Source organism: Myripristis murdjan, chromosome 8 (genome assembly GCF_902150065.1).
Source record: "Myripristis murdjan chromosome 8, fMyrMur1.1, whole genome shotgun sequence".
NCBI lineage: Eukaryota > Metazoa > Chordata > Actinopteri > Holocentriformes > Holocentridae > Myripristis > Myripristis murdjan.
In genome coordinates, this window is record NC_043987.1 from 4,459,879 (window position 1) to 4,478,584 (window position 18,706).

An 18,706-nucleotide genomic window follows, 5' to 3' on the forward strand; every position below is an offset into this window, starting at 1 on the left:
CTTAGTCCAGTATGGGGGAGATGGATCCCAGCCTGTCCACCAGGAGAAAGCTGATCGAGAGGACACTGTGGATAAAATGGTGCAGATTTACAGGAGAAGATGGTGCTGTTGAGAATGAGATAATAAGGGCTACTTCCTTCTGATTCTGTGTCTTTCATGTTGGAACTAATTTACCAGGCACTTTGTTGTGTAGAAATCCCCTACATTTTCATATGAATGCAGTCACAGAATATGAGCTCTCAACTCCACAAATCCTCATATTGGTGACGCTACTCTCTGATTGTTTGTGCTCTGCTTTCATCACCAGTTCAAACTGTGATAGTGGTACTGAGCTTAAAGCTAATTTTAGCTTGTAGGTTTCTGATCACCTGATCCTGTGTGAATGCAGCCTTACCTGCACAACAAGCCATCGCATGAGTTTTATTTCTGCTTACAGATAATCTAAGACAAAAGTTCCACTCCTCGGGTGTCATTTTGATTTCTGAAATACTCTACAGATGAGAGCTCATTACATCAAGTCGCTGACGAGTCACACTTAGCCTTCAAACATCTGTACATCACTCTAGTTATCACCATCTGAGAGTTACCACTTCCAGGTAGGAATTTTGACCACAGTTCTGTCAGTCCAGTTTGATTTCTGTACATTCAGACCTGCCACTTAATGTGTCCTGAGGTGATCAGATAGTACGAATTGCCCTGAAATAACAAAAGTGAAAACAGATAAATTCTGCATGTATTTTTGAGACATTTAGCTCACTTCATCACTCACTAACTTTCTCCCACAAAGATAAACCATCAGGAGCAGAAAATTATTTGGCCCCAATTTAAACTCGACTGCCTCACCACATGATAGTGAGGATATACTCAGTTCGGCCTTGATGAGCAGCTGCGATTGGTCAGAGTGTACAAAGTATATCCCATAATTTAGCTGGAAGCTGAAAAAATTAATCCAGTGTATGGATTAATAAACTCTGAGGTGATTAACAGTAATTGCTAACTAATTATCAAAACCAATTTACTTTCACCGCTGTAATAATGTACAGCAGTGAAAGTAAATTTATTTTTTTACTCTTTTTACTCTTTTTATTACTCATTGCTAGGTGGAATGTTAATGATTGTATTTCATGGTTTGGTGTAATTGTGTTATATGATTGTAACTATTTGTATTATGTATTAGGGCTGAACAATATATCCTTATCATATTGTCTTGATATGCACATATGCCACATTAATATGTCAACATAGATGGACAATATCAAATTTAGGGTTAGGGATAGTTTAAACAGTGATTGGACTGTTTTGATCAATAGAATACTTTATGAAGTAACTGTATTCTCGATGCACATTTAGTATTATTGTGCTCTTTTTGGAAGAATGTTGAATTTTCACTGTTGCTACACTTCAAATTTTAAATAAGTGTGAACCTATAGACATATCGTATATTGCATCATTACCGAGATATTTGGCATTAACAATATGAAATTTCATCCATATCGTGCAGCCATACTACATATGTCGTCTGTGTTATGTCTTAATAACATACAATAGAACGTCTTGAACATTGTTGCCAGGTTGTGTTGAAAAGTGCTGTGTGTTACTGTGAATTAACGTGATATGTTGGTGTTAAGGCCAATATTAAAATGGAGAGTTTTGGGGTAGATCCGTTTGGAAATTTGCTCTGTCACCTCAGTAGTGTTATCTTTGGCAAATTAATAAATACATAAATTAAAAAAAGTAAGCCTGTTACACAAGTGCAACCAGATAGGAGGATAACATAGAACGGACTTGGCAACCCGGAAGTACTGTGCGCAAAGTGCAAACAAGCGCGTCGGTGTCGAGGGAACAAAGGAGGGTCGAGTGAGTACACATATATTGTTATTATTATTTAATTTTTTGAATCAGAATTGGAGTAACTTGTTGGGACCTTTACTAAACCATTTCAATAGACTGACAGCAGCGCAACTTTGATGTAAAGGTGGTTCAAACTTTACTTGCTTTAGCCTTAGCTCTGCTAGCTAACTTGGTAGTTAGCTTATGTTAGGTAAGGTTAGCTTCATACAGCTAGCTGGACTTCAAACAACGGGCAAACGCTGTATAGCGTGAAGGCCCAGCTTGCTTGACAATGTTCCTTGCGTTAGCTGTCTTTTGGAGAAAATTTACTCTAAAATCGACAAATTGAAGCAGAAGGTGCAGAGTCCGAGTCGGGCTAACTGCCGCGGCCTCGCCTGCGGACCGGGCCGGCACAGCGGACTGAGCTCAGTGCTGTTAGCGTTAGCATTAGCTCGGCTTGCTGCTCATTCATTGTGATGCTCCGCTGCCTGAGTCACTGCTCGCTTTCCTCCTCTCGGTCTCTTCTCTGTTCCGGGCTCTTAGTGTGATCAATCACAGCAACGGCTAAATGTGTTACTCCATGGAATATTTTTAATGCCCTTTTCTCTTTTCCAGGTCAATACTATGGAAATAGTTTGCACTCCCTAGTCCAGCCTCCACCATGTCAAGTGAGTAAACCGCTAATGTGATCTCACAAAGCACTAATGGAAGCGGCACACCTAGCTAGCTGTCTGTCTATCTATACTTATAGATATATGTCTTCATATTTAATGACTATAATGAATAATGATTTAACAGGGACAAGTGGGCAAACATAAAATTAACCTGATGTTTTCCTTTACACATTTTAAGGTATTAAATATTTAAATTGCTAAGGTTGAATTGACCCTTGACCCAAATTGATTAAAATAAATAAATAGTAAATTTGAAGGTAACACGAAGGTGAAATGCTACTTTGCTCAATTCTTATTAGTACTTGTGTTAGTAGCATCGTTATTACCACTGTTGTTGTTAATAATGGCAGTAGATGTAGTAGCACTGTTATAGCCCAACTGAAAGAAGTATGTGAAATATTTCTCACAGTTCACTCAACTTAAAGTGTTCCAGTGCAGGCAGACTTTGTGGTCATTTTTTTATATTCCGTCTTCATAATTTAAATCGTGGCAGTGTCACATGCCTGTGCATGATTAAATATATTTTTAAAAAATCTGCTTATGCGTCCCTTTTTCCCCACTCTTGATATTTACAAGTCAGTATGTATACATACTGAACGAGAGGCTGCTTGTTGCCACAGTAGTAATTTCAGGTCATGAACTTTGTTTGTTTCCGAGTTTCCTATTAATGCATGCATTTGAGAATGAGATAATAAGGGTTACTTCCTTCTGATTCTGTGTCTTTCATGTTGGAACTAATTTACCAGGCACTTTGTTGTGCAGAAATCCCCTACATTTTCATATGAATGCAGTCACAGAATATGAGCTCTCAACTCCACAAATCCTCATATTGGTGACGCTACTCTCTGATTGTTTGTGCTCTGCTTTCATCACCAGTTCAAACTGTGATAGTGGTACTGAGCTTAAAGCTAATTTTAGCTTGTAGGTTTCTGTGGAAAATCATAGGCAAAATTGTGTAAAGCTCATCAGCTGTCCAAGATGCTTTGGTGACACACCGTGAGAGTTAAAAAGAAAGATAACTCATGTTGAAGAAAAACGTGATGAGATTTTCTTTTTTTTTTTTTAAGGAAAAGAAACAGTTTTACAAGGAAGTTTTATCATATGTGGGTGGTATTTTGTATTTGAAACTGGGATTAAATAGTGCCATCTCTATGCCCTGGAAAAGTCACAAATAGGGACACATGGCTTTCAAATGAAATATCTGCATCGGTTCGAAATGAAAAAGATGTGAAATACGTCAGATTGGCGCAGTTTGTTTCTGATGTCTGGATTGTCTCAATGAGAGTATCTTCCAAGCCTTCCAAGTATGATGAATCTCAGTTTTGTTTGAAAGAAAACCAAATATGCCATGTTAGCCATGTTAAGTTGAAGTAGTTTATTGATTTAACCAGTCAATGTGTATATTTTAAAAACCATTGTATTTGTGTCTGCATCTGTCAGTGGGCCATCACGATACGAGTGCGTAAAAATAACATGTTGACTCCACCACAGTGGACACTTGGTGATCTCTGCACTTAGGTGGAAAAAATGTGTGCATGTATCACCATCACCAGTTGGCCAAAACAGTTGGAAAGTATCAACATCAGCAAAAAAAAAAAAATCCAATATCGTGCATCTTTGTCACAAACAAATTCTTTGGTAGCCACAAAGTGTCAGAATGTTATCAGCACAGTTTGGGTGTAACCTTCACTTTGGTGTTGGGCAAAAAAATATTTTCCCAGAAAGTGTTTCATGTACAAGTCACAGTTGCTGGTCAGTTTCAGAGCCTGATGGATAAAACGTGTGAGGTGGGACTCTGTAGGTCTTGCCCTGGTTGCGATGTTTCATCCAGAAAGTGGGAACCTGCTGTTTTGTTTTTTTTTTTTTATTGTTGTGATCAACAGAACTTGCAATGGGAAGTGGACACTGTGGGATGATTTTGAAATTCAACTGACAATTTAGGATGTTTGTTTGTTTGTTTGTTCTTGCACAGAACGGCCATCTTATGCCCCTCCCCCTCCCCCCGCCCCCACAACAGTAAGTACACTCCACTGCTTTTTCAAAGTTTCTGTCTTATCATGTACTGTTCAGTGGCTGGAGGGCCGTGTTAGCTCCGTTGGTTTCTTCCTGTCTCTTTTTCACTTTCTCCCCTCTTGTTTCTCTGCATTTTGTATTACTTTCATTCTTCTTCTCTCCTTCTCTAAACACACTGATGCCACTCTACAGATCTTGTTCAGCCCTCCGTCATCGCTCTCACTTCTGCGTACTCTCCCGTTTTACTGCCATATCGCCACTTCTTTAAAATTGTCGTTAGAGGCCTTTGATGAACAGGGACGGTTTGCCTCATGCCTGTAGAAAGTATTATTGATGCTGAGAGACAAGTGTCTTGGAATGCCAAATTTAGGAAGTGTTTAAAGCCTTCAGTTGATTTCAAAGCTTGCCATGTACAATGTGAGGAGGTGTAGAAGTAGGACAGTTGAGAAAACATGCTTGTTTTTAATGCTTTTGGGTTCATCAGGCTTACATTCAGTAGCAGGGCACAACACTGTAAATCTGACGAGATAATTTGTCTGTCACATGATTGTTAAATGGAAATTCCGTTTCATAGGCAATCATCAGAGTTTTTTTGTGCCTGTTTTTGTTCTACATGCTATATTCACATGTTGTGCACTTGTCCTGAATGCCAGCCAGCTTATTGCCTTTTTTTGGCCTTGCATGATGACTTTATGTGTGGAAACCATTACAAACAAGCAAAAAAAAAAAGTACTATTTTCATGTTTGTTTGTTTTTTTTTGTTTCTTTTTTTCCCACTTATGTTTATCCCTCTTCCTCCTCTTGTTTGTGAGCCATTTCTCATTCGTGTTTTGTCTCATTTGTCTTCCATCAGCAAATGCCTTCCACCCCAGGGTTTGTGGGCTACAACCCTTACAGCCATCTGGCCTACAACAACCTCCGGCTGGGAGGGAGCTCCGGAGGCTCCAGCAGGGTAATGAATTGATGAAGGGATTTGGAAGACAAATAATGTAAAGAAGGATGGGATGAGGATGAGAGGGAGGGAGGGAAGATAAAGCAAACAACAGACATTAAAGGAAGTTTTTACTGGGTCTTAAACAGCGGGATCCACTGATGGCCACTGCTTCGGATCAGCATGTTTGGCTAAATGCCTAAAACATAGAGAAGTAAATGACGAATTGAGAAAAAAAAACCCAAAAACTTATGCTATGAGGGATAAATCAAGAAACGCTGAAAGGACATAAGGTAATTGGCAGATAGGGTGCAGTTGTGGAGGAAAGAAAAAACATGAATGAACAATGTGAAGGGATGGAAGAAAGCTGCTATCAAATCAAGGTCACAAATCACACTCAGTAAAATATAGATCGTAGTGTTCTTTATCAGTGCAGTTTTGACACCATGAGTTGACAGTCAAATTGGATCTGGGGGTAGAAATTCATTATTCTGCATGATTTAATCTTTGGAGTATCTTAATCCTGTGATCAGTGTCTCATCAGGCCTCAGCAGCTCGTTCACAGCCCCCAGCCAGTCTTTTTTGAGACAGTCATCATCACCCCCCAGTCATATAGTCAGATATGCCACAATCTTTGCTCAGTGCATGATGCTAACAGCTTCCTTTTGCTCAGCAGTTTCCCTTCACTGTGCATTAGTGCTGAACTTACAACAGTTTGGCTTCATTTGCCAAAACAATGACTCCTAATTCAGTAGTAGTTGCTATATAATGCCAGTTTAGTTCCAACATTTCCACTGTTTTAGACTCTCCACATCTTTGTGGTTAAAATTCTTAGTCTTTTTGTGTACATTTTAGTTGGCTAGATGCTTTTTAATGGGCTATGCTAATAGGGTTGGAATATTTTAAGGAAAATATTTGACAATTCATGTGCATTTTTTTTCTTAGTTTTTGCTCATTTTTTCCATCCCTCATGATATTAATTTGTACACACATTTACCATGAGTAAAGATGGTTTGAAGTGAGTTTTGCCATACATTCTGAGCTCATTCACTCCTAGTCAAATGGCTCAGAAAACAATCTTAAGACATCTGTTAAGGTCAGTCAAGTTCATTGCCAATATCAGGTTGTAATCTTTTAACATTTTGGAAAAAACACATAACATAACTACATAACTGAGATTTAGCATCCTAATGACCCAAAATTAACCTTTCAACTAATAACTAATGGTCTCTGTAGTTATGCTAAGACCTTTTTTGTTTTTAGGACCTCTTGTCAGTTACAGTCTTATAAAAGTTGAAAGGCAAGCCAATGACCTATCTGCCAGTTTTAGTTGTAAAATGAAATGTAAATTAAAGCCAAATTTTATAATTAGCTTTATAAAAATCTGTCTCTTTAAAAGTTTGTGAGGCAAAATGGAATTGTCACACACTTCTGTCACAAGCAGCTAAGTGGCCAGAACGATTTTTATCGACTGCAGGGTCTTACAGGACTGAAATTAGAATGTGATTTGAGGTCAGATTTAGCTTGTAGGTGATTAGCACATTTGTTAAGTGTAAAAAGACACTGGTTGTGTCTCAAACCACACTCTAGTTCAGGAGGTAGTGAAGCAGTTGCTAGTGAATTGGAATTTAGAGACTAGTTAGTGTACAGAGCACTACGGCTACCAGGCCACTGATGAGTCAGTGACACACAAGACGAGTCAAGCTAACAGTCGCACCTGATGATGATGATGACGATGGAACAAAAACATCAGGAGGCAACAGTTAATACTTTATCACTCCTTATGTTCCCTGTTGTTAGCTAACCTAACATGTCCAAAACCTTTAGATTAAAACCTGGACTTTGTTAGATTTGATTTTAAAAAAAAAGAAGAAGAAGTTGTAATCAAAGTTAGGCAGTGTTGCTAGAGAAGTGTTGTTCTCCATATTCATTCAGTAAACGTTTGTAGCTCACATTTACGTAGACTGTCTTATTACTGGTAAGAAATTGAAGTGAGGTTAGATTCTTACTTGTTATGGTGCATCGTGGGATTTTAGGTTTTCACCCAGTGAGATGCACTTTGGGAAAGCAATATATAGAATAAGACTTTAAGACAGAATAAGATTTTACGTTCTCGGGCATTATTTAAAAAAAGTGGAAAGTTATTGAAACAGCAGGCCAAACAAGCTGTGTTTAAGGTACAGCTTCCTTGTAAGAAAGAAAGTTGTCATCAGTCTCCTTTGTGCCTCTCCCTAACCCCTTCTACCAGAGCCTTCCTCTGCATCTCAGCAGGCTTAGGAGACGCCCTCATGTGTGCGGTGTTCTGCATCCACAAGGATGCTGCTTGTCACTGTGCACATGAGGTCTTAAAGGCACCCAATGTAGTTTTCCTTGTAAACACACCTTGTATTATTTGCATTGAAACTTTCTCACCAAAACACACTATGTGTGTCCATGAGGTGCTTTCCCTACCTCAAATGACATTTGCAAAGGCTTATTTTGGAAAATTTGGAAAGTTGCATTATTGCCGCGAGTAGTACATCACTCCCATACTCATGGTGTACTCTAAGAATATGTTATGTAAGGTAATCTGGTTTTACTGGTGTGCACTGTGACTAGTGGCCGAAAATACTACATTGGGTACCTCGAAACAGGTCACTGTTTGCCTTTCATTGCATGCCAGAATAACATGAAATAGTCCTTTGCCATGATTTGGGTGGTAGAAGGTACAATAGAAAACCATAAAGTGGTTGTACATGGGGAATGGAATTTTCTGGAATTTCCACTGTAGTTGAAAACACAAACCTAAAATAACCCCATTGTCCAAAAAAGCACAAGTCATGGATGGGACCGTTCATCAGACATTTTATTTTTATTGTATTTTTAATTTATTTAATGTCCGACCTTGTGAAAAATAATTCTGACTTTTAACGAATTTAAATTGGTAAGGGAGAGTGTATTCAAGGGAAACCTGTTCTCATTCTTTTAAATTTTATCCTTAGTTTTGAATTTGCTCCAAACATGTCTGAGTAGATGATAATGGGCAATGTCTGCCAAAAAATAATGTAACAGTAATTTTGAGTATACAGTGTTTTTTGGTTGTTGTTTTTTTTTTTAACGCCACCTGCTTCCTTAACAAGTTGAAATATGCTGATGAAAGATGTCTGTAAAATAGGACTTACAGTCACTACTAAGGTAATGAGAGGAGAAAAAAAGATGCATATCATCCACATGTAGTGAAGTTCATCATTACATTTTTGAAAGCACTTTTGTATGAGACTTAAGTGTCTAATGTAGCCAGGCCTCTGCCAAAGAAGAGAGCGTGGCTGGCCCTGTGCCCATCCTGCAGCATCCAAATCACATGACTTGACATGGCAGCAGGCCACAGCAGCTCCTGCTGTCCTCCATGGCAGTCAGGCCAGCCTCAGATTGGTGACTCCTATCTGTTTACATTCTTTCATCAGTTTTTAAAAATAGTTTTGTTTGTGGCAGTTCCTGAAAGTAGCTAAATCCATGCTATCTTTGGCGGCTAAAAACTTGACAGCTTTTTACAAGAATTAAGTACCTTAAGTAAGTGGCAGGAGTTACTTAAAATAGATGATCAGGAATGACTTCAGTGCTTTATATTGCCGTGTTTTTATGCACCCATCTTATTTTTTTACTTCTCAGACATGTTTTTATGTAATATCACCATGATTGTGAACTCTTTTTGACTGTTGTTTCTTTGGTTCTGTCTATCCTTTCTGACCATCTCTTGCTCTTAATCCTGTTATTTCCATCCTTGTAATCCCCCTCCTCTCTTTCTTCTGCTCTCCCCTCTTTTGCTTTCCTTTATAACTGCTGTCAAACCATTCATTCTCCTCTCCTGTCTTGCTGCTCCTCTTCTAATATGACCTTCTCTTCACCTGCCTCCCCTCTCTCTGTCCCCTCTACTATTCCCCTTGCACTTCTCTCTCTTCCTCTTGTCTTTTCCCCCCTCTCTCTCTCTCTCTCTACAGAACTCATCGGGCATCACCGTCCCAAAGCCTCCCAAACCTCCAGACAAGCCACTGATGCCTTACATGCGGTACAGCCGGAAGGTAAGCAGGAAGGTAAGACACCCATCCACGGTGTCTGCTTTTACTGCTTGTCCAGTGGGGGGGATGGCAAAGCAAGCCCGCCCCCTACCCACCCTCCTCCCAACACCTCCCAAATGGAATTTGGGCAGGTCACCCTGAACCTTTCCAACCCATCCCTCTTCCCCAGATGGTACAGTCCCCAAACATGATTGTGGCTGTGGCTTGGGGGTGAAAGGTTGCAGAGGTTTGAGGTTGGAAGACAGCCAAGCTGCGACACCACCGCCACCACCACCATGTCCGACCGGAGCCCAGCGCTCCGTCGCCTCCTTGTCTTGTTGTAGCCTTCTGTGTTTGTCATAGATAATTTGATAATGAAAACTCAGCCTCTCCTAGTGCATGCATACATGATCCATCTCTCCCAGTCCTCACTTCCTATAGACTTGTAGTGCCTCTCTGCTTTTACCATTTATAACAGTGGAATCAGGGTGCCTGCAGCTTAAAAAGTTTAATAATGTCTTGAAACAAATTTTATAAATCTTACATAGTCTTGAATTTTAATTTAATCAACATCAAAATCAACATTTTGTATAATTGAATGTATTGATTTTTTTTGTCAAAGTTATTTAAGCTCTTTTGCAAGACATTCAGCATTTCTGATATTACAAAACTCTAAATTTAGTGCCGAATAGCTCTCATATTCTACAAACCAGAAACCAGACTGTCTGTAGAGTGAAAGCCACAAAAATCTTGGTGCATACTTGTCCCACGTTCTGTGTAAAAATAAATAACTATGAAGATAGCAGCTGCAATCTAAGATGAGTCTTTTTCCAATAATCAGCCCTAAATCCAGTTAAATTATATGTTGAAAAGGTCTTACAAAGCACTAAAAATAACTGATGCCTGTAGACACCCTGACAATTTTAATGTTTCATGCTTTATATCCATTTTGTTTGCTTTCTCATACAAACATTTTGCATGAGAAAGCAGCTCTTTATTTAGTCATTCACACATTTCCCAAATAGTACAGTATGGAGTACCTCCATATGGAATGAAACTCTTCCTGGTTTTCCTTTTTTCCCCCTCAACTGTACTTTCCCTTCCTGTTGTAACTTGTATTTTCCAATTGGCTGCAGTCTCCCTGTAGTGACCATATGTGATTTTTGTTTCCGTGTGTGTGTGTGTGTGTGTGTGTGTGCGCGCGCGCACCTGCACCTGCTTGTGCTACGTGCATGTACGTGTCTTTGCGCCTGTATTTGTGTGCACGTGTAAGGTATGGGACCAGGTGAAGGCATCCAACCCGGACCTGAAGCTGTGGGAGATTGGAAAGATTATCGGAGGGATGTGGAGGGACCTGACTGACGAAGAGAAACAGGACTACCTGAACGAATACGAGGCAGAGAAGGTGAATTTAGGCCTTTTTACAAGCTATTTACCTTACTGTGTGTGTCAACGGCAACACTGAGCATCATCTTCTGTGTGTGATTACCTCTGCATCCACGTTTAAGAAAGAATGATAGTGTAAATAAATGAGAGGACTAACTTGTGGCTGTGCAGTTTCGACAGCAGTAGAAATTACTACTTCAATTTAAAACATTTATCACACAATTAACGTGTTACCTAAACTGCATGATCAATCACTTGATATACCATCTAGACAAATAGGTTGTAAACCTAGATGGAATCAGTAATAAATTCCCTGTCAATCATCTTAAACAGCCTTTCTGTGTGTGATGATTTTACTCAGCTCACCACATGCGTTTTCTCCATCCTTCACCTAGATTGAGTACAACGACTCTCTGAAGGCGTACCACAACTCGCCGGCCTATCTGGCATATGTTAATGCTAAGAACCGGGCAGAGGCGGCGATGGAGGAGGAGAGCAGGCAGAGGCAGAGTCGCTTGGACAAAGGAGAGCCGTATATGAGCATCCAGCCGGCTGAAGACCCCGATGGCAAGTTTTGCAAACAATAATACATTTTTACATTTTAAAAAGCTTAGTCTGTGACTTGGTTATGAAGTGCATTAGTCTGGAAAGTGGAAATACTTTTGGTAATGAATTAAGCACTAAATCACATAAGCCAGTTACCTCACAGCAGTGACCTCCATCCCTCTCTTTACTGAGTAAAGTCTCCTCTTGTCCTCTGTCCAGACTATGATGATGGTTTCTCGGTGAAGCACACGGCAGCGGCCCGCTTCCAGAGGAACCACCGGCTCATCAGCGACATCCTGAGCGAGATCGTGGTGCCAGACGTCCGCTCAGTGGTTACCACGGCCCGCATGCAGGTGCTGAAGAGACAGGTCCAGTCGCTCATGGTGCACCAGGTGGGTTTGCAGCAAACAAACTGTCGCTGTATAACACTTACAGATGTAAAGTTTACTATCATTTTACCACCACTGCCATTAGAACTCAAGACTTTAGTATTATCCTTTAAATTTGCTGCATAAAGGAATATTCCACATCATTTTTTCCATTTAAACAACTGTCTATTTGACCTACTAACCTACACTCAGTTATGAAAAGTTCTATATTCACTTTTCTCAACACCCGGTGTCAGGCGGGTCTTTGTTAGGAAAAGCAAAATTCCTAAGCATACAGAAAAATTATGCATTTCACTTTATAGCCAGCAACAAGGCAGCAGGGTTGTTTGGGGAAAAAAGAGAAGCAGAATTTGGTATTTGAAGTAGACGAAGACAAAGAAATGGGTGCAATAAAGTGTTATTGTGAAAGAGTTAAAAAAAAAAAAATAACAACAGCATATAAATAGTACACACGGCCTCTCACTCTGTCACCTTGACCTGGTGGCTGTTTCAGAGGAAGCTGGAGGCAGAGCTTCTGCAGATTGAGGATCGCCACCAAGACAAGAAGAGGCGGTTCCTGGAGACCACTGACACCTTTAACACTGAACTCAAACGGGTATGCCTTCACTGCTGCTGTCACACATGGAGTTTGGTCTGAAGGGCAGCTGAGTAGTTGTTGAGTTTGTTGACAGGTAGACATGCAGCTAGAAACTAGGTCTGGCTGATAGAGACAAAATCAATTATCAGGACATCTTTGACTGAATACCTCTGTTGATGTTGTAGGGATGACTGTCCACATTTTTCACAGCACCACTTGAATAGCAGGTAGACACAGATGTGTCTAATGGCATTAATCAAGGCTTAGCTCCATTTAGGTAGACCAGAATAAATGGAACACCTTAATTTATGTCATCAGTAACACCTGTATTTGCTAACTAAAGTTCTTAAGATTACTCCTGAGTAAACTTGTCCAAAGTGGTGGTATTTCTGCTTTGTTTTCAATCCAGAATGAAAGTCTAAAATGTCAGGCTTACTATGTATTTGGTCTGCTAGCCACAGAGGCTGAAGTGTGTATTGGGGAAGTTGTATTCAGAGACGTTGGTGGTAATATATCCATATTTGTTTGTAGCTGTGCAGCCAGAAGGTTGAAGTTGACATGGAGAAGCTAGCAGCAGAGATGGCTGCTGCTGAAGAGGCAGCCAGGCGACGGGCAGAAGAGAGGGAGCGTGAGGCAGCTGAGCAGGCCGAGAAAGCTGCCCAGCAGGCTCAGGAACAACAACAACAACAACAACAACAACAGCAGCAGCAACAGCAGCAGCAGCAGCAGGAGGCGGCGGCTGCAAGCAAATCTGCTGTCAGCCTCGAGCAGAGCAGTGCTAATGCTAGCACTGCAGCTAACCCCATCTCAGGGAATAAGGAGGAGGACAAACCCACTCCGATGGAGACAGGTTGGTACACACACACACACACACACACACACACACACACACACACACACACACACACACACACCCTGTCACACCCTACCACTGCTGGGTGTTAAAAAAAAAAATGAACAAATTGAAGTCAACTCCCACGTCTAAAGTTTATTTTGAAAGAAAGTTGATTCAAGTGTAAACAAATCTTTTTCAGCCTTAAAATAAGGAACATGTCGAGCTGATATCCAACAGGTACATGATGTCCGTCTCCATCCTCGCTCCCTTCACGTCAGCTGTCGTGGGAACTGTATGTGTTGTAAGGGGCATAATCAATCATTAGACTACTTCACGCACAATTGTGTCTGTTTACAACTATTTAAATTGCACATAGAAAGCAGCCCAATCTGTGTATAATGCTCGCAGTGCAAGTGTTTCATTATTAGTGTAATTGTAAAGATGTCTGTTTTTACTCTGTGCTTTCTAAATTAAGTCCAGTAACAGTTACAAAGACCATTAAATACGAAGGAATCATGCGATTGGCTGCTTATTTTTAACACAGCTATTAAATAATTAATTGACTGAATGATTAACTAATCCTATTTTTACTCACTTGAGTTGGTTTTGCTGACTTGTAAAGTTGATCAGTGACACTTGCCACACACAGATGTGTTTTAATGGACAAAAACATCAGACCACACTGAGTACCCGATACTAACTCCCATTAGTTTTACTTCCTGGAAAACAATGTATTTTTTATTTGGACCTCATATAAATAAAAATTGACCAAAAAAAAAAACAGATTTTTGAACAGACTTGCCCCTCTGTCCATCTTTGTGGTTTACATTTTTAAATATGATAATGATCATGATTTTTAAATGATGATGATAAGGCACCATTTGATGACACAAAAAACATTGATGGGACATCGCTCATCAGAGTGAATGCAACAGCTCATGCTTAAAGACCATACCAGTGATTTAGTATCTTTAGTATCTTTGTAATATCTACAAAATCTAAGTACAAGAATTCAAGAGTTCAAGAATTCCTTTGAAACATGAGGGATTTCGGTGACATGTTGTGAAATCTTTAGAACCACTGTATAACTTGCAAATTGGTTTGTTGCAGTGTTAAATGTGGCTAATTGTTGTAAATGGGGAAAACATTCAAAATCACTGGTATGGCCTTTTCTAAATAACCGCATTCAAGTAAGTAAACATGGACACATCCATTCATAAAAAGCTTCTCTCGCTCTCTCCTCAGACGAGCCAGCGCCTGCAGAATCCTCCGCAGACCCTCAGCCTCCCCAGCCTCCCCTATCTGACCCCGCCTCTTCCTCCCCTGATAAGCCCGCTCCTCCCTCTGATCCTCCCAGGGAGAGCATCACTGCTCCCAGCAGCGCCCCCAGTGATGACAGCAGCAGCAGCAGCAGCAGCAGCACCAGCAGCAGCAGCAGCAGCAGCAGCAGTGCTAGTGGAGGTGGTAGTGGTAGTGCACCTCCATGCTCTGACAGCATCCCTGCGGCTGTAGCAGCTCCAGATCCCCCAGCTGCCCGGGAAGCCAACCCCAGCGCAGTTAACCCTACCCTGGCCACAACCCCAGTACCTCCCCCTCCCCCCGCACCGACCTCAGAAGAACCAGCCCCTCCGCCACCGCCACTGCCACCCCCCAGCCAGACCAGCCAATAGGGTGAGACCTGATAGTCAGTCTAGACCCAGGGTTAGCTAGATATACAGTGGTAGCTATTTTAGAAGTCCCTCTGGAGGGAGCAGCAGTGCTGCAGTTGTGCAGCAAGTTTGAACCGGGACTTATACAGTGGCTATATAACAGATCTGGGGAAGGAGAGGAAGTGGCAAGTGTTTGAGGGTCTGCAGTTGAGGTCAGTAACATCAACACTGATAGGGATTTGAAAGATATCTGGTTGGATCCAAACAAAAATCTTTTTGGAAAGGGGAGATTACGATTTGGATGGGGTTCACTGTGGAATCAGTAAAATCTGTTAATATTTCTTTATGATTGACTCAGCATGCCTGGTTTAATGGTTTGAGTATGGTAATTCAGATATCACCAAAGAGTGTATAAGTTGACCCCACTGAGTTAATGCTCTTGGCATTTCTCAGGCCATTCCTCTTTTTATCCCACGTGTGCTTGCTAGATTTTATAGGACAAAACAAGGAGTGGACAGTGAGTGCAGACTTATCCTGCCTTCAAGTGCAACATCTGAAGCTCGTATTTCCAACATCAGACCTCCTGCTTACGTCTTGACTGGCGCACAGAAATGTGGGAGCTGTTAAAAACCTTTACAAATCCCAACCCACAAACTGGGGCAGCATTTCTGTTTCCCGGTTTCCGATAGGGAGTTACTGGTTCAAGGTGGTGTTGGTGTGCTCGTAAACTTGTAAATGCGGTGTTTCCATTGAGCACTTGAAGGCTCTATGACATCTGGGTGCCGTCAGATGACAGAGGGCTGACCAACATGTTACATACACATAATCTGACTGCACTCTTATCTCACTGTCACCACCGTTCACTCCTCACATTGTCCAGTGTCCTCTGAATCCTCCGATACATTTCCACCGCTGGCTGGGTCCATGTTCATAAATGACCTAAGAATAGCAACGCTGACCTTTGATCCGGTTAAATGTGCAGTCAAGTTGACCATAAATCCCAGATCACCAACTCTTCACTGGCAACTGCATTGTCCTCCTGCCGTTAGAAGGCTGATTAGAGCTCACCAGTGGCTAGCTGCAGCAGCGCAGCAGTGCTAATGTGCCTGGCCAGCTTGTCCATGTTCAAAACCCAAGAAAACAAAGTGAAAGTGGTTAACTCAGTCTTCTGTTTCTCTGGTTGCAGAAACTGAGTCGACTTCAGGTGACTTCTGTCAGGAGTTATGGTGGGAAGGCATGGTAACATTGTAACAGCATGTACATGAGCTTCACTGGGTGTAATTAATATCTGGAGATAGGATGTTCCTTGAAACCTTGACGTGATGTAGGGTCAACCTGGCATGGAAGGACCTCAACTCTTTATCATTCGAAACCTCACGACCCTGTAGTTTTCACTTTGTGTGCTTTTACGTTACTACTATTACTACTACTACTACTGTCGCATCTGTTTTTCCTATTACTGTTTTTTTGTGTTTTTTTTGTTGGATATATAATAGAATCTGTTAGATTTATATAGCAATTGAATTCTGCTTTCATATGAAACTCTGGAAAAGGATGTCATTTAAAACAAGTTTGAGTTTGGCTTGTGTTCAGGGGTCGTGCACAGGTTTGGGAAAAAAATGGCTAAGTATTGGAAAATGTGTTTGTAAACAGCCACTATTTACAAATAGTGGCTGTTTACAAGTATACATCATGCAGACAGCTTCAGTCTTCAGATCCAGTCAGTAACGGGTTGTGAAATGAAAAAATGTGTAGGAGCCCCGTGTTGCATTTCAGCACAGAGCGTTAACTCCAACCACTTGTTACCAACACACCTGAACTGTGAGGGAATTTGTTTTGTCACCCATGTGCACATAAAATGCATGTTTGATCCTCTGGAATAGAAACACAATTGGCAATGCTAGCTTGGCTGGAGACGACGCATCAGGCTGCAAAAGTTACATCAGCAACTTTGTAAGCTGCCCAAATCTGTCCAGTGCATCTGTAAAAACCAAACGTCCGCTCAGGTTTCTTAGTGACGCCAGCAGCCGTTCTTGTTCCATGGAGGGCCAAAAAAAATGCAGGTTTTTCCTTTAGTCAGACTGCACAGCAGCTGATTTCACTGATGACATGCTCACCTTGACAGCAGGCTGCTTTTCCATGACATCAGCTGGCGTGCTGATTGGTCAGCTGCTCTTTGAGCCCTCCATGCCACAAGATGGATGTAACACTGTCATGTCAGCAGGTGTCCTCCCTCCTGAAGTGTCCTTGAGCAGGTCAGCGAACCTCTGCCTGTTCTGTAGCTGACCTCTGACCTCTGTGGAGGGGGGAGGAGTTTGCCGACCGGGCTCAATGAAGTTAACATTATTTCACAAACAGGATCAACTATGGGAATTCAGGATGTAAGGATTTGCAGCCGTGCGTCACTCTAGCCAGTCTTCCAGTGGTTTTGGAGATATGTAGTTGACAAATTGACACTGAATATAAGATGTATTCAAGGATGTTTAAAATAAGTTTTTAATGTGCCCCTGTACCATAAGCTAAATACTAAGGTAATTTTTTTTAACTACTCAGACTGTCCATGAAGACTACATCACCACCATTTAACTTCACCAGACAAATGCACACGCTGCCCTCAAACGTAACCTCAGTCTCTTATGCATTTAAAGGACTGTTTTCTTACTTGAACCAGACTGTTTTTAGTATTACGCCTCTGTGTTTTTTGCATCTTTCTTTTGTACTGTCTAAACTTATCTATCCAAATAAAGATGACCTCTCTCTGCCTTTCAGTGGCTTTTTGCTTTTTTTTTTTCCTCATCTCTTAATCTAGTAATTGCCTGCTGCTCAGAAAACTTAGTTTAAGTGTTTAAAATTTAGTTTATTTAAAAAACAAAAAACAAAGCTGAAAAAAAATCTTAATGCCAAAACTCTGGATAATATTGATCCCATGCATTTAGTGACAATGAGGGTTATCTATAGATATAAAAGAAATTGCTATGTGACTATTGAGGAAGTGGGGGAAAATATAGTAGTTTAATTCCTGTGACAACTGAGCAAATTTACTGGGTTTCTTGCAAAGACATGAAGGAAAAGGCTATTAAAAATAATCCAAAATGCCTATATATACCAGGACATTAGAAAAGAATCATCTTTAAATACTTTCACAAACTTTAACAGAAAATGCAGAGGTTGGTTAAGTGAAATGAAAATGAGAAATTCACACAAACATTTAAATATGAGATTGATACTATTTTTAAAGTAACATTCTGATGGTTTTTTTTTTTGCTATTTTTCTCATTTCTGAGGGGTTCAGTATAGTGCCTGCATGGTCACATTATTTTAGATGAAAAGGCCACAGTAAAACAGCTGCTCTTGTGAACCATTATTTTTTAAATGGCCTATTCTTAGATGCTGCATGGCAGAAAGATTTAGCTTTGTTTTGAATAACTATAATAATATTGTCAGCAGTGACTATAATATCCTGAGGTATTTGTGTCATCTCTTGTATCCATATAGAGACATTTACATTCATAAAAAGGTTACACTGTATTTTCCATAAGGTTCCTTTTTTCCAGAGGCTGCTGTGTTTAAGAGTAATCTTACTCTTCAGTATTGACTGAAATAACCATTCTTGTCACCACTGGAAAAAAAAAAAAAAAGCAAATGAGCAATATGGTCACAGTGGGGGGAAAAATGGAAACCTGTCAAAAGGTTCACTTGTTTGCAGTACTACTCCTCTTTTAGGGAAAAAAAAAAACAGTGTAATGCAGAAAACATGAACAATCAGACAGTGATTTATTTCAAAGATATTGTCAGATTTTTTAGTTATTTTCAAAAGAAAGATCTTCCATAGAGCCGAGGCT

General features: G+C 40.6%; 1 protein-coding gene across 5 annotated transcripts; it reads left to right on the forward strand.

Moving 5' to 3' along the window:
- Positions 1-1,758: 1,758 nt before the first annotated feature.
- LOC115363472 (SWI/SNF-related matrix-associated actin-dependent regulator of chromatin subfamily E member 1-like) lies at positions 1,759-17,632 on the forward strand. 5 transcript variants are annotated; one of them, XM_030057707.1, is made up of 12 exons: positions 1,759-1,857; positions 2,446-2,498; positions 4,477-4,520; positions 5,371-5,469; positions 9,426-9,518; positions 10,756-10,887; positions 11,264-11,435; positions 11,634-11,806; positions 12,297-12,398; positions 12,912-13,230; positions 14,461-14,886; positions 16,051-17,632. In XM_030057707.1, exons 2-11 carry the CDS (start codon positions 2,492-2,494, stop codon positions 14,883-14,885), a joined length of 1,566 nt encoding a protein of 521 aa, XP_029913567.1. In that variant the 5' UTR covers positions 1,759-1,857; positions 2,446-2,491; the 3' UTR covers position 14,886; positions 16,051-17,632. The 5 variants fall into 5 exon arrangements, with proteins under 5 accessions (XP_029913567.1, XP_029913565.1, XP_029913570.1 ...); XM_030057705.1 differs by having other exon boundaries at positions 14,461-17,632; XM_030057710.1 differs by lacking the exon at positions 14,461-14,886.
- Positions 17,633-18,706: the final 1,074 nt, after the last annotated feature.